Source organism: Xiphias gladius, chromosome 12, assembly GCF_016859285.1.
Source record: "Xiphias gladius isolate SHS-SW01 ecotype Sanya breed wild chromosome 12, ASM1685928v1, whole genome shotgun sequence".
Taxonomy (NCBI): domain Eukaryota; kingdom Metazoa; phylum Chordata; class Actinopteri; order Istiophoriformes; family Xiphiidae; genus Xiphias; species Xiphias gladius.
In genome coordinates this window covers 6,147,261-6,163,247 of record NC_053411.1, presented here as the reverse complement: position 1 = coordinate 6,163,247, position 15,987 = coordinate 6,147,261, and the positions used below count along the sequence as shown (strand labels likewise).

General features: G+C 40.6%; 1 protein-coding gene across 4 annotated transcripts; it reads right to left on the bottom strand.

Moving 5' to 3' along the window:
- Positions 1 to 526: 526 nt before the first annotated feature.
- On the bottom strand, positions 527 to 14,852 carry LOC120797408 (dynactin subunit 1-like). Of its 4 annotated transcripts, XM_040141045.1 has the most exons (32): positions 14,630 to 14,830; positions 12,497 to 12,562; positions 12,171 to 12,365; positions 11,653 to 11,734; positions 11,520 to 11,551; positions 11,104 to 11,124; positions 10,456 to 10,479; positions 9,399 to 9,482; positions 8,759 to 8,911; positions 8,463 to 8,486; positions 7,856 to 8,053; positions 7,434 to 7,638; positions 7,205 to 7,283; positions 6,636 to 6,795; positions 6,333 to 6,437; positions 5,898 to 6,089; positions 5,662 to 5,778; positions 5,397 to 5,549; positions 5,138 to 5,298; positions 4,757 to 4,925; positions 4,312 to 4,380; positions 3,987 to 4,199; positions 3,577 to 3,738; positions 2,992 to 3,123; positions 2,730 to 2,855; positions 2,439 to 2,581; positions 2,168 to 2,334; positions 1,711 to 1,829; positions 1,422 to 1,617; positions 1,192 to 1,265; positions 1,008 to 1,097; positions 527 to 882 (listed from the first exon to the last, which is right to left on the bottom strand). In XM_040141045.1, exons 2-32 carry the CDS (start codon positions 12,536 to 12,538, stop codon positions 745 to 747), a joined length of 3,825 nt encoding a protein of 1,274 aa, XP_039996979.1. In that variant the 5' UTR covers positions 12,539 to 12,562; positions 14,630 to 14,830; the 3' UTR covers positions 527 to 744. The 4 variants fall into 4 exon arrangements, with proteins under 4 accessions (XP_039996979.1, XP_039996981.1, XP_039996980.1 ...); XM_040141047.1 differs by lacking the exon at positions 8,463 to 8,486 and having other exon boundaries at positions 14,630 to 14,852; XM_040141046.1 differs by lacking the exon at positions 10,456 to 10,479.
- Between the last annotated feature and the right edge of the window lie 1,135 nt (positions 14,853 to 15,987).

The window sequence follows — 15,987 nt, the reverse complement described above, 5'->3', positions numbered from 1 at the left end:
TTTTGCATTATGAGATAGAGCTAGCATGTAATTGTGTAATGAATATATGTAGATTTCCTAACAACATCATTTTAGCCTGTCACTAAGGCAGTACAAACTAAAGTTACTTAGTTAAGAAGTTACCTACGCTTGCCATTCTCCACAACCAAAACATGCAGTGGACCTTCATATTAGACTGTAAACTTTGGAGCAGCTGATATGTCGACGACACATTACCGATGGTAAACAGGCTTTACATTTCCCAAGTCGAAATTCACACTGACAGTCATAAATGGTGTTTCCTGCTCTGAAGTGAATTGCTTAATTTTATTGTCTTAATTACTACAAATACAAAAGATACAAAGAAAAAACTAAAGAGGTGCAAGTACAGTAAAAATGATTTGTTGCTAGTTAGTTTTCCCCATTTCCAAAGAGTTGCCTAAATTGGTGCATACAAACGGTTTCAATGATGAAAACGTCACCTCAATGTGACGTTCAGGAGTCAAATCCGTCTGGACTTCATTCAAAACAATGAATCACCAATCAGTTTAACATCAGTATAAAGACACTGCTGTGCCTCAGTTTTTATTAGTGCTATAGTCTTAACTTCGCAAATACTGGATACAGTTTCCTGAGAATAGTGAAAAGCAAAAGGGATAAATGGAGGAGAATGTTGACGTGAATTGGAAGCTGGAATAAGAATAAAGAACAAAAGCTTTTCTTGATGCGCCATCAATCTTGGCTGTGGGTCAATGGCATGCTGTCTTACGCCATGAGGAGGCCGTGCACTTGCTGCAGCTGCTGCTGTGATAGGACGAGGCGGTGGACTTGTTCCTGTCCGCGGGTGCATGGAATGGAAACACGACCTACAAACACTGTTCCTCCCCGCTTCTCCTCCTTGGCCTAACAAACAACATAGGTATGTACACATGATATAATTTTACATGTGCAAAGCACTGAATAGAAAACAAAAAAAACTTTGTTAAATGATGAAACTAATGGTGTGTCTAAGCACTGTATGCTTTTACCTTAATAAAGGAGGAGACAGGGAAGGTGGCAAAGTCAGACGAAGCCTTTGCTCCAGGCTGATATGAGACTACATGTTCAGCTACTTCTCCCTGAAACAGAAGATTCCAAATTTTAGGTTTTTTTTTTTTATTTGTCAATTTATTTACATGGTAAGGAGAAGAGATTTAATTCTGAAGTTGTCACCTTGAGTTTGTCCAGAGCAACACTGAGGTTCTGCAGTCGGGCTGTCTGCTCCAGCAACTGGGCACTGGCACTAACTGCAAGAAACACACGAGAGGAAAGACAGAAAGTGAAGCCAAACACTCAGCTGAGAATGGCAGCAAACACCCAGGAGTAAAGAGTCTGGAAATTCCACTGACCAAAAGCACATTTTAAACAGTAGCTTATTGTTAAATAAGTGTGAAAGCAGGCACCTGCTGTCTTCCCAGTGATGTCCACCACTTTGAACTCTGCACTCAGCTTGAGCAGCGTTGCCAGCAGTTGGTCAGTCCTGCGATAAATGCCAGTGTTCAGTCCCTCTGGAGGCATGGAGCTTTTTTTGGACACTTGTGGCAGTTTGGGAGGGCAGAGGGGAGGCAGGGAGGCCAGCTGGGCTCTCATTTTCTCTGCCTGTGGGTAAATACACTCTAGGTCAATATTAACAGGGTTTAGACAGCAAGAAAAATACAACAATATAATAATACCAACTCCAAACCAGTGTACCTTTAGTCTGTTGTTTTCATTCTTGAGGTGTTTAATGCCCAGTCTCTGAGCCTCAACCTGATGCCTGAGGAGGGGGGAGTCCACCACCTGCACCGGCCCTGCGATGGATGGAGGCAGACCTGCACGGGAGGGAGGAAGGGAGAATGGTGAGAGACATTAAATCACTATGACATCCTGTGCTTCTCCTCTGGTGTGCTGTGTCTTTTTTTTCCCCATAATTTGGAGACTATTTTTATGATTCACAAAATCCGGTTTGGTGCCCGGTGGGAATAACACATTTACCATTATTGGAGTACTACAACTACACTATCCATAGGCAAACCATGACCTCATTGTCAGCTGGTTGAAACTGCTTTTCAGGAGGTTGAATTAGAGGCCATCACATCTTTTATCAAACATCACATCACAACATTTTGATCTGCTTACAAAAAGTGACCATAACCACCCAATAACTTACCTCCTGCAGATCCCTGAACAATGGAGGCGATTCCAGAGGCAGGTTGGCCTCTTAAGCCTTCGATGGTCATCTTTGATTGGTTATTGATACGTTGTTTCAGCTCTGCCTTCTCTGCCTCCAGCTGGTCAATATCAGCCTGCAGAGCATCCATCGTCTCCTCAAACTCCCTGAAGATGAAGAGAAAGGAGGGCAAGTGAGAGAAAGATGAAAGACTGAAATCTGCCTCCAGTCTTGAAATGTGTTAATTCTGTTTGCTTCTTATGGTTCTTACTTTTCTTTCTTCTTCAGCAGGGCGAGATTCTCGTCCAGTTTGGTCTGAATCTTCTCCACCCGTTCGTCTGCGTCTTTGGTGGAGGTGTCCAGCTTCTTCTCCAGCAGGCTCAGACGGACGCTGGCCTCACTCAGCTCCTCACCCTGGGGGAGAGAGGTACAGCCACATCAGTTATACCTGCTCTGTTTCTGCTTCTTTTCATTTCAAACTGGCAGGCTTATTTACAAAACTTGACTTCTCAGAGGAAACACGAGACAATTTTTTTTGCAGGTATTTTCTCCACTGTGTCACCTTAATCTTGAGAGACTTCTTGAGCTCCTTGATGACCGTCTCTCTATCTTCAAGTTTAACTCCTAGACCCTCAGCATCAGTCATCTCAGCCCTGACGGTGGCTGCTCTTATCTCCACAGGAGGAGTCTGGGGACACGGGGGGGGTGTGATAAGGAGGAGAGAATTTGAATGGGGAGAAAGTGACAAAGGGTAGAATGTACTTGGATTTCAGTGTCTGAATTATGTGATAAAACAGTGTGAAAAAGCTAAGGCATACAAATACCTTGCCCTGAGGTTTGTCAGCATCATACTCTCCTTCCTGCATGGCTGTAGCCATCTTGTTCATGGTAGCAATGACAGAGCTGCAGGACTGACGCAGACATTCCAGGCCACTCAGGCCGTGGGAGCCATATACCTTGGTGGAGAAAAGAAGTCAGCTTAAGATAAAAAGAGCAGGAGATAACCCAAAAACCCAACCGCAACTTCAAACCAACTATCCATGTCCACTTGTCCCAAAATTAATAGTTATCTTTACATTCCTAAAGCAGAATTTAGTGTTATAACTGATAGTTAGTGAGTGATGTAGGAGATCATTCATTAGCTCCCAGCAGAGCGATGGCCCCTTCAGACACATTGGAATGTGCACTGCACTCACTGCTGGGTTCAGCACTATGCAGGTATTCCTCAAAATAGCAGTGGTCAAAGTTTAACTAGGTTGGCGAGCTCGCCGTGCGGCAATGCGGCAACAAACCGTTGTGGCGCGGTGCAAGCCATTGGAAATAATGGATTTCAGAGCGTCGTGGTGCCGTTGTCGCGTTGTGTCTGAAAGACCCATAACAGTCAGATGGTACATAATTATTAACAGTACCTGCTCCACAGCCTTGCAGGCGATATCCTCCATTTTGAGGGTGTTGAGACCCTCCTGTTCTGCCAGTGGAGCAACCATCTGAGCTCCAGCTGCAGCCACCTCCTGCAGCACGGCCACAACACGAGTCAGCTGGCGCCTGCAATCTGTCAGCATCTCTGACACCTGCCAGATGAGACGAAATATGTCAGCCAAACATACTGTATACTGTAGATCAGTCATGTTTATGTGTGCTTTCAAAGGTCAATAATCATTGGACAGTGTCTCAATCATACAAGGGATAAAATTTAATGGTACTTACTCAAACTTGTTGAAGTCAAAGCTGCTTAAGCTCAAGCGTCATACAGCCATTAACTACGTGTATGTTTGTTTCTGTGAGAATGTGTGTGTATTTTTTTCGTTTGGACCCATACCTGTTGCCCAAAATTGAGAGCAGCAGGTACTCCAACCACATCTGTTCCAGGCATGCGACGGCGGATCTTCTTACAGAACTGTCTGATATCAGAGCAGGAAGTGTCCAGGTCCTTCAGAAGCACAGCGAGGCCAGAGCTCTCTTGACCGGCTGCCAGGAATGCCCGCAGACGAGCCACCTCCACTCCCATACATTCCAGGGCACTCTGGGTAAACTGGGGGTCAGAGGGTGGCATGGATGAAGTTAGGAAACTCTACTGCTATGCTTTACTTTGCTTGGCAATTTCTTCAACAGGAAAATTCCACCACCGAAGAAGCTTGAAGTACCTTGATGTGGTCGGCCAGCTGCACCGTGCAGTCTTCAGTGTGATCTGCCAGATGGACGCTGTGCAGTTGCTGGAAAACAAAACAACAGTGAGTTACTCTTCTATAGCAAACAACGTTATCTGATTAAGTGTACATGATGTTGGTCTAAAAATGCTGTTTAGACTGAATGGATAGGATAGATTTTTAAGATAATAATACTGATTTGGAATTTTATTAAGAAAGTGTGGTGATGCAGTTCCTTTGTAAAATCACAGGACTGTATTCCTCATATAGGAAAGAATATTATGGTGGTAACAAATTAGACAGACTAATGATTTGAATTGAAATATTTAAAGGAATACTGTTATATTTAATTTCAAGATATAATATCTCAATTCCCTGCATCTTAGTAATTGCAAATGTTTATTAAGAAGCTCTTTAATGCAAAACCAGAAGTTTTTATTACCTGATAGTACTTGATGGCTTTCGTCAGGGGTTCTACCTGAACAGTCTCGTCTAGCTGGTCTTTATGCAGCAGGTCGATGAAATAATCCAGGGAGCGCTCATGGAAGTTCATTTCAGAGTAAAGCGTACCCATGCGCTTAAAAAGCTCCACGCTGCAGGTGCTCAGAGCCCTAGAACCAGGGCAGGGGAGAGGGAAAAGAATAGAAGGACCACTTTGGTTACTGAGCAAGGTTTACATTATCATAGCAACAGATTTGAATATCCTAAAAAGATCTAATATTTTTCATTTGTGAAAAACTATAATTCTGCTTTTATTTCCAACATCCTAAAAACAATTCTTCTTTTATTTGTAACACACAAGTGATGAAGCTGCAGTGCCTACTGTTCATATTTGTGCAGGGTGGCCTGCAGCAGGCTGAGGGAGTAAACCAGTCCTGAGGCAAAGCTGCGCTGTTCTCCTGGAGGCCCTCTGAGCCCCGTGCCCTGCTCCAGGTTCCCATTCAAGTCAAACTTCTCCTGGGCCTGTTTACTGATCAGCTCAGCCTACCAGGTATGAGGATACAAACACCTACAGTATTAGTTACAGAAACAGACAGTGTAAAACAACAGGAAGTCGGCTGAAGTCTCAGAGAGCTTCATACCTTGCAGATGAGCCTAGGGATGAGCAGAAGGACCAGTATACAGTCATGATCGCCACCATGACGAAGGAAGGAGTCAGGCATGAAGGAGGTTAGGAGGGACACCTGTCTGTTTGACTGAGCCACCTCCATTTTCCTCAGCTCCATCTCAATGGCCTGGAGACACAAATGATTATTTTTCAAGTAAGAGAATGACTGACAATGAGCACCCTCGTCTCAAAGGTGTAAAATTAGTAAAATCCTATAAGTCTCAATGCAGGGCTCCTACCTTGGCGTAGGCCTTGGTCTCTGCAAACTTGATCTTGAAGTCAAAAAGTTCTGTAGGTGGTTGCTGAACTTGTTCAGCATTGGCATTCTGCTGGCTGATCAGCTCCCTATTGGCGTCCTAATGCACAGGGGAAGAAAAGCACATGCGGCTTTAGGGTATCCATTTGCACAAAATGTAAGCCCAATGTGTCCACGTCAAGCTCACTTCTTAGAGTGTTTCGCCTTCTTTCCACCCACCTGTAGCCTGGTGGTGAGCTCTCTGTATTTGCTGATGGTCTGCTGGTAATCAGCGACAGTCTCCTGGGCAGCCTCCACCCTTTTTTCGGCCTCTCTGACCTTTGCACCACTCAGGTCCAGCTGCTCTCTCAGCTCCATTTCTGTCTCCCTGGCATTCTCCTGGAGCTCATCATTCATCTCATTGATCGCTTCCTATTGGTGCAAGAAAAACACAGGAATTTTGTTATCTATCTAAGGTTGTGACCATACTCACTTTTGGTTACTTTCACAATAATGTTTGGGATTTAGTCAATGACAGTGAGATTTTATCCAGGATTTTTTTCTTGAAATCATACTGTGATTACTTGCACATTAAGAAAACAATGTAATGGATAGAGAATAGAAATTTCACTCATGTTAATATTGAAGATGACTCATTAATGCAGCTGCACTGACCAAATCAGTGACTGTTTCTCTCAGCTCTCTGACTTTCTCCTCCAGGTCGAGGTTCCTCTCTGTCAGGGTCTCAACCATTTCCTCTGACCCCAGAGCAGCATCCACCTGGTACAAGCACACACACAAGCACACAGGCAAAGCATATATGCGCGGTTAAATTCTGAGAGGACAAACAAACAAAACAGTCAGTGCTTCTTTAAATGCCTATACTTAGATGGAGGGAGGAACTTTTCTGTCAACAATTACATTTAACTTTGTTTCTTGTTTTGTCAACAAAGTAAAAGATTTCCTCCCTGACTTTACCTGCTCTTTCAGTTCATCTATAGTGGCCTCTGCCTGCTTGACCTCTTCCTGCAGTTTTTCCTTCTGAGTCCTCAGAGTCTCCAGTTCAGTGTTCTTCTTCTCCATCTGTTTCTGCAGCTTCACATGTTCCTGTTTCTCTGAAGCAGACAGGTCACGCATCCTGAGGAGGAACAGGAAAATAAAAACAACATTTTTTTCATTGGGTGCAGACCAAACTGCCGACAACCACAACCTATTTCTAAATCTCATCTTCACAGAACCTTTCAAGGAGGTTGTGCAAGTTATCTGTAAACTGCCATATTTTCTGTGAAGTTATCCCAACTAATTTAAACTGAAAGTTTTCTGTGGACACTGAAAAACTTACAGCTGAGGAGAGATTATATTATCCATCCTCTCTCCACTTGTTTCAATTAAAAGGTACTGTGTATACAGTTCCTACATTTTGACATGAACATATCATGTAATATTAATTTTATTATAACTACAGTTAACATGTTAACAAGTTCTATTTTTTACTTTACTCTTTTATACTTTAATTAAAAGGAGCTCTTTAGAAACCTTTGACCGACCTGACCAGCGCCTCCTTCAGTCTGCCGTTCTGCTCCTCCAGCTGTTTGACATGGTAACTGGAGGCAGCTCCATCTGAGCCTGCAGAACAACATAAAATAAAAAAAGGCAACAAACTGAGGAACAGCAGTACATAAATACGGCAGAAACATGACAAGAAGAAAGAAAGAGGGACAGACACAGATGTCAGACATTAAGGGGACTTTTTGATTTTGTGAGTGGAGTATAAACCTTTCTCTGAAATCTCATGTCTAAGGATCTCCAGGTCCATGGAGAGCTCCTCCACTTTCTCTTTCAGTGTGTCCACCTCCACTTGCAATGACTCTGCCCGCTCCTCAGCCATCTCTTTGTCCAGTGTTGCCATCTCGATGGCATCTGCTGTGTCTGACATCTCTTCCATGTAGCGGTCCTTGGCCTCCAGTGCCTCACGGGCCTCCTGGCATTTAGAGGTACAAAATAAAGCTTTAGAAAGACATGCATGATGATAGTGGAGCTGCCTCTTCAATTCAATTGGTCTTGAAGAAAGCATCCATTGCATATTGTACAAATTGGTGTTAATTTCATCTTTGTCACAATATATTGTGAACACCATGATAACACTGTAGTTTAGACTTTCAACAGATTAATTATTAGTACTTAATTTTTCTTTGTACCTTCTTGGCCTCTTTGAGTTGTTTCTGAAGCTCGGCCTGCTGCTCCTGCATTTTGGTCTTCCATTCCTGAAGCTGCTCCAGCTGGATCTTGTGTTTTTCAAGCTCCTTCAGCTTGGCCTTGTCCTCTGTCCGCTTCATCTTAAGCGTCTCCAGCTTCTCCTCCAGGTCCTTGACCTGAGCTCTCAGTGATTCCTCCTCCTGAGAAGGAAGACGGAGAGTAGGAGGGCACAGTAAAGAAACAACAAAAACACTGATCAAGTCCCAACACCGAAAACTCAGAACATGATGATAAATGCAAATACTGCCCTAAATTCATTCGTGAATAATTTTCTCTATTAAGTGACTTCAACCTCTGAATTCACTACCTCCACAGTAAACCCTGCCACAAACATTAAAGCACAATGAAGAATGCTTGAATTCAGAATTTCATTCAGTGTCTCAGAAAGTTAAACCATGTATCATCACCATAAAATTCACTGTGAGATTTCAAAACCATAAAGTAGTAGTGAGGTGTTCTGAGGATCATTTCACCCACTGATGTTATGAGTTTGTTAGTAAACTCATGCCAGTTATCATCAGCATGCATGTAGCCATTAGAAAACTCTACCTGTTTGGAAATGGCAGGTTCCACCTGGTCAAACAATAACAACATGGATGAAATGGGACAAGCTCATTAAAATGACAAATATGATGGAGATGTGACATTCTGACAAAGCTGGAAGTACTGAAAATAAACCATACTCTTGAAAAGAGCACATATATCTTTTGTGGTGGTGATATTGTAATGAATTCAATATGAAAATAGGAAATGTGTGATTAAATATTCTCGATTTTAGGTCTTTATGGGCATATTTTCAGGTGTGCCTACAATAAAATTGGCTATTCTAACTGTCAGTGACCCACCTTGCTCGGAGTAGCTGGGACTGGGGCCACGGCCGCCGCAGGTGACCCGCTGGGCTGGGGCACAACAGGAGCTCCCAGTGCACCCTGGTGGGAGGACAGGCCCCCCTCACTGACATCAGCAGACAGAGAGGATGACAGGCTCTCACGAGATGCCTGTAGAAAACGACAGTAAGTGTCAGATTGTGGCAAAAGGGAGAATATGAGAGATGAAATAGAAGAGGAAGGAAAGAAGTGAGTGAAGAAGTGAGTTAAACCATTGCAGTCTTAAAAATTATACAAGCATCATTCATGCGGTTTTAAGGATGTAAATGTCAGTACACAATCCAGTTGAAAAAACAAGAGCTTCTCCCACAGTGACCACACAACTTTAATGAACCCGGTAAAAGAGTGAATATCCTGGGCTTAGCTGTGCTGCTGTATTCATCTTATAATAGCTCATATGATAAAATATAACCAAGTATATTCCTGGACAAAATATTTCACCTTCCCCCAGAAGAAATGTTCTCCGAGAAGGTCAGAAAGACGCTAGTTATAGTGTTTAAATGCTCGACCCCTCTATCTGTGCCATGAAACATTGACCAAACATTTCACCACTCCCCGTGAGGTGACAAGTGAGATACTCGGATATGACAGAGCGTACCGTGAGCGACAGGCTGGGGCGGCCAGAGTGACGTACCAAGAGGGAGGGTAGGGAGGTGGCAGGCGCGAGACGTGGCGTGCTCCACTGCCACAGTAGAGACTGTGTTAGGACTCGCAACGGTTATTTTTAAAACTCAGCTGCAAAGTGAGCCTGCTGTTACAAAATGGAACCTTGTGGTACCGTTCATATACGTCAATTAACAAGTCAGTGTTCTAGTTCTTTCGTTACTATACATGTTAATGGGTATAAATGCAAAAAATGAAACAAATGTTACTACCAAACATGTTGATTTTTGTCACAGGACAAATAAATGTTTTTTACATAAATATAATACACAGAATTTTTAACATTCTGATCACAATTTTAAGGCAAGTTTCAATCTAATTCAAAGGGTAAGGGAAAGCAATACACAATCTTTTCCCCCTAGATAAGAAGGAATTCCAATGCTGTGTATTCAATTAATAGTTAAATGTCACATGCCTTCAACACAAATTACAACTGCTGCCACTTACATTCCACTGAATAAAAAAGGTGTTATCATTTATGGTAACTATTTCTTCAGGTGAAAATCAGCTTAAAGAGGGTCACCTGCAGTCCACGCCTTCAAACAGTCAAACTGTGCAGCCATGATGAGTCTACTACTATAGCGAAAGCTTTCAAATGTAAGTCACCAAAACCTGTCATGAATTTGACTGCCTAAATGACCAAAAGCCTGATCAAACTATGCAAAAGGACCATTATTTAAGGTTAAAAATGCTGAAAAATGCTTACTGAAGGGTTTATATATACACAACATAAATGTAATCTGAATATTACACTTGTCAAACTATTATAATCCTGATTGTTTACTCTGAAGTATGTACCCCTTATCACATTAGACAAAAATGCATGGCTTTATGAGGCATTTTAGACATTTAAAGCTGTGTCCTTGCACAACTTTCCCAACACCCTCAAAAAGTTGAACCATTAAAATAAAGCTTTTCAGAATTAACTGCTGTTTTAAATCATTCTGTTTTGATGCCATTTGACCTCCCCTGTCTGCTGTAGACAAGCTCACCTTGGCAGAGCGGCGGGTAGAAGACTGGAGGAGAGGAGGAGGTAAGTTGCAGAGAGAGAGATGCACACACACACACACGCGCGCACACACACACACACACACACACACACACACGCACGCACACGTGCACGCATCCAGTGGTGAAGCAAGATAAGAGATAAGAAGCAGCACATAAGAAGCATACCCACTGTTAGTTTATATCCATTGTGCATTGCTTTGATGGCTGCATGCACCATTTAAAAGATTAGTTATTTCTGATGACTCAAGGCACAGAAGCTTAATAAAATGTGAATTCATGCAACAAAGTTAAAATGGTGGCTAAACATCACTGAATTGTGAGGCCAAGAGAAATGATAAAAGACACCTTCACGATGACCTGAAAACAGTCATAACTTTGGTCTCTTATTATTTATACTGGATCCTGTCACTAGAATAAAAAAGCAAATAAAATAAAATATTTTCTTCTTGTTGTGCACAAAACAAGAAAAGGGAAATACAGTGAAAATGACATTTATCAATGACAAGTGATGTCTTTATGTCTCGTGCAACACATGAAAGGGTAACTTAAATGCAAAAGATGAGTTGCCACATTAGTGTGATTAACAACAACCAAGGCAAAGCAAATGTGCTGAATATAAATATTTCTACCTTCTTAACATTCACTGGTATCTGAAAAAGGTATTCAGAGAAACACAAATGAGACATCAACCCAAAAACTGTGAGGCAAAACAGAAATTTGTTCTCAATGTGCATAAAAGAGAAAAATTGGGAGAAGATTTTGACACAAAGCAGCTCTGGTCTGCAAACCGACGGCAAAACACAAGTCATAGAGAGGGGTGATAGTCATATCACCATTCTTTGAAATTGATTTAGTTGCTTTTAAAAGGTCTGATTAATCTTGTTCAAACATTTAAACCAGCATAACTGCTCTGGAAAGGACAGGTACTAACTTAAAGTGTTCCACAGATTCCAACCATCATCAAAGCCAAGTCATGGAAACAACAGTAGTTTATTACATTGACTAATGAAACAAAGGCAGTGGGGTGTAGGCCATGTTTGCCTACCTGTTTGGATGTTTTGGGGGTCTCTGGAATGTCTGGTGGAAACAAATTTAGAATCTATTTTATTATTTACTTTTATTACATTATTTACGTTTCTAAAATATGAATTTCAGACACAAGTGTGGTCCAGGCTCACCTTTTTGTTTGAATATTTTGGCAGTGCCAGACTCTGGAGTATCTGGTGAGGTGGCACTGGAGCCGTCTTCCACCACCTGGATCTGTACACACAAACACATAGGGGTGTGACCAGGACAACATGCAAACAGGGGCGGAAGCAGGAACAAGCAAATGTTATTAGGAGTAAGTGCTGAAACAGAAAGGATTCTCAAATCATCCTGTAAAACAACTTACACTTTTCATTCATAATATATGTGTTGTTTTATTAGAAATATTTCACATGACCTAATCATCTGTTTTCCTTTCATGTCTACTACGTTTGTGATACTTTGAGAATTGGACAAATCCTTACACATTTTAAATGAAGTCTCTGTTGAACCATAATAACCATGCCCCCCAACCCATTCTCACCCAATCATGTCAAGCAATTACAATTACAAGTGATTACATGAGTGACAGGAGGCTGCAGTGCGCATGATCACAACCCTCTTGCATAACACACACTAATCATAACATCAAAACACATTTGTGACTAACCTGCGACTGTCTGACAAATATGCCATGATTTTCCTCACAGGTGAAGTAGCGTTTCCCCTGCACGGTGCCATCATTCTTGCCTTTAGGTTCATCCAGTATGACACCCACCCATTTCCCGGAGGCAAAGAGGGTGGCGCCGACGTAGGCGACAGTGCCACGCTGACCCTTCCCTATCACCTCTACTATAGAGCCAGTCTAGGAGAGGAAACGTAGAGACGAGAGGAAAAGAGACTGTGAGTCATTATATGTTAGATGATAGTAATTAATGTATTTCGATTTCTTCTTTCTTTTTTTTCCTTTCTTGTCTGTAGTATAAAGTGACCTACCTTTGGAGGCTTAACACTCTCCACCGTTCCTGTACTGCTCATTTTGCTGATCAGTGGGCTGGTCAGCTAAATGATTTGGGAGAATACAAATGGGGAGAAATAGGTAGAAATTTGAGGAAACGTGGAAAAGAGAAAGTAGAGGAGTGAGAATGAGGAGTATGGTGGGAGAAGGAGACAAACAATGAAGAAGGTAGATGAGATCATTACATACCAGGGAATTTATTGTTTAAATTTCAGAATTCCTCAAGTATGGTATTTTTTTTATATCTAAATAAATTTTGGTTAAATAGACTTAGCTTAGTGGGAGTATGTATGACAAAGATTTATTTAAAATATTTTCTACCAGACCTGCAAAAGACCCAACGAAACAGCATTGTTTTATGTGTAACAATAACGCCCCATAATTCTCCCTGTTCCAGCTGTTGTCTGTCTGCTCCATAGAGTGGAGATGATGCAGTAAATAATACCCAGTGGTGAAACAGCACTTTGAGGATTCAAAAATATTCAGTGACGAGAGTTCTAAGGCCGCAAAGCACAGAAACATACTCATGCACCCAGTCATATGTCCTGGAACACAATAGACTTCCTAATGAACAAGCCATCTCTCTTCCTTGCTCACACAAAGATGCTCATTCAGGACAAACTAGGACTGCGGTAGAGTGTAATCCTTAAATGGAGCTGTAGGGACACGTGAATTCACCCTGCCTCACAGTTTTTAACCACGGGGCAGAAAACTGGATAGAGAAGGTTTATCACAGCTCTATGATAGAAGCTGTAACATAGGATTTTGTTAGTTTCAGAGAAGCAGGGAGACAGTTTTGAAGAATCCTCTAGAATAAAAATTACTTAATGGGAACAAAGCTTGCCTATGGGTTAAACAAACTGACACTAAATTCATCTTTTTTTACAGGATAATCTAGGTTTACCCAATTATACACATTTTATCTGATGTGGACACAATATGCAACGAGATGAATCCTAGATCCACTTTATGGTGAGTGTAACAAACCCTTACTTTTTATAGGTTTAGCTATTATAATGTAATAACTTCTACTGATCAAATGCATCGATCAAAATTAGCACTGATGTATTAAAGAAAACATTATTGCATGTTTAGTGTCCATGTTACTCACCCTGGGGGTATAAGAATGTCGCCTGTTCAAAGCCATAGTTAAAAGTTAAAACAGTTTCACCTCCAGTACAAAGATACGACTCAAGTTCTATTTTTCGACTACATCCCTTCCTGTTTTCCGGAGAGAGGAGATGACAATACATGAGAGTGTTTTCAGGGAGGGATCCTAGTGGTCCGTCACAAAACGTCACAGCTGATTTGAAGTGAGAAAAGGGGGGTAAAATCTAGCTGCTGTGTCTCCTACAAGAACTACATATGATAGTTAGCTTTGTTATTTACGTGGAGCCACTTCAATAGTGATGAGATAATCAATTTACTGGCTTACCTTTATATAGCTAGCTAGACGTATGCAGCTCAGTTAATACGTAGTAACGTGTAAAGAGATTGCTGTGTTTTTCCTTTTCTCTGATACATTATACCCTTTTATTTATTATACGTTATATAACGTAATCTTGGACGAACTAAGAAATGTTAACAATGAGCTCGTTTTATCATTCAATAGGTTACCAGCTGACACAGTGGCTAACGTTAGCTATTATTCTTTCGCTAGGTGCTGTTATTTAAAAGCCATGAGCTAAATTTATTCAATGGTTGGTTTTTACTCTATCATAAAATAATTTATAAGTTAAGTATACCACCACAGGCTCAATCAGCTTTATGAGGGAAAAAAAAGGTGGACAAAGCGCGATAGGGGTAAATATAATGAAACACAATAAAGCTATTTCTGATTTAACGTTGCTGCATTGCTAGCTTGAGCTGAATTCAAAAGAAAACTGACAGCCAAACACAAAATGAGTTGAAAACAGCTCAGCTTACGCTTTACTTTACCATGTAGGTTTAGTTAGACATCAGAATTGATGAGCAAGCTTAGCCTTGTAGCTAACGTTAACGTTAAACACTGGCCAACTGGGCTTGCAACGTTAGCAATCAAGCTAAAGTCAGAAAGAAACGTACTGTTAAGAAGCTGACATAGAATTGCTGCATTTTGTAATTTAGCTTACCTGGCACACACAGAGATACCTGTCTTTAAATGTAGCTCCTTGGGTTGTTCATGCAGACAATTAAAAATCCTCTGTTGTTATTTTTTGGCTACCTATCTTGGAAATCCAGTTGTCTATTCCGTTTTTTGACAGGTCACTTCCGGTGGCCTGACAGTCCAAAGATATGAGGAGAAGTGAAAATTAGCGCCCCTGGTGGATGCAACCACTCTATCATTAAAATCTTCAAGCCTAATTTGACCCCCCAACCCAGAGCCCACTACAGGGATTGGCTTTGGGATTGCCTTTCTTCCTCAAATTTTAGTTTTAGCCACTGACTTTTCTTTACTAGGTCTAAATTTAAGTTTGCCATCTGCTTCCTCTTGAGGATCTAAGGTTGGGTGGTGTTGTTTCTTTTTTGGCCTCATATTATCATTATTGTTACTGAATCTGTGACAACAGCTGTGAAGTAACCTCAAATTGGCAAATTTAAAAAAAAAAATACATGTATAAGTTATACATAAAAATAAATGTACAGGAAAACAGAAATCAACGGGGTGGGGGTGGGGTCTTGAGTTTTCACAAATGGTCAGGATTTTAAGATCAATTAATCTATTAAAAAAAAGAGCATGTTTCGATGTTTCTGACTTGACAGACTTTAAACAATTAAATTTTATTCTTTAGTGAGATTTGAATTCAAACATGGATAAGGATGAGTGGGCAAAAACTGTCTATAGCAAGACAGCTGATGAGAGGAAAGGGTCAAAGTAACACAATAAAAAAATAATTATTCAATCGATAATTCATAATTAATCAATATTATCTAAGGTTTTTAAACTTGCCTTTGTATTAACACTAATTAATTTTTTGGATTATTAAATGGAAAAGTAAATTAAACTTGTGTAAGAAGTTAATGGCAGACAATGCATCATGTGAAATATTACTGGGAATGGGAAATAAATAAACAAATAAATATGCATAATAAATTCATAATATATTTAAGAAATATTATGCAAAATATTAAAAAATAGAATTAAAAAATATTAATAAATATTAGGAATATTATATGTATCTATATCAAGATTAATATAGAAATATTTATATTGCTGCAATAATTTGTCATTTTATTTAGTAGTCAATTGACAAAAAAAAATCTCTAAATCTCATTTAAGTGTTTGTGTAAAAAGTGTAAAGTTGCAGAATAATCTCTGTTTCCACCTTCTCAAATTTAAGGATTGTCTTGTCTTTATTTTTTTATTTTTATTTTTTGAAGAGGCCACAATTGGCGGGGATTTTTAATTCTTATATTCTTATTCTTATCTTATCTATCAACGGATGGGTCGATAATGGGAACGATTCTTATTCTTATTCTTATTGGCACT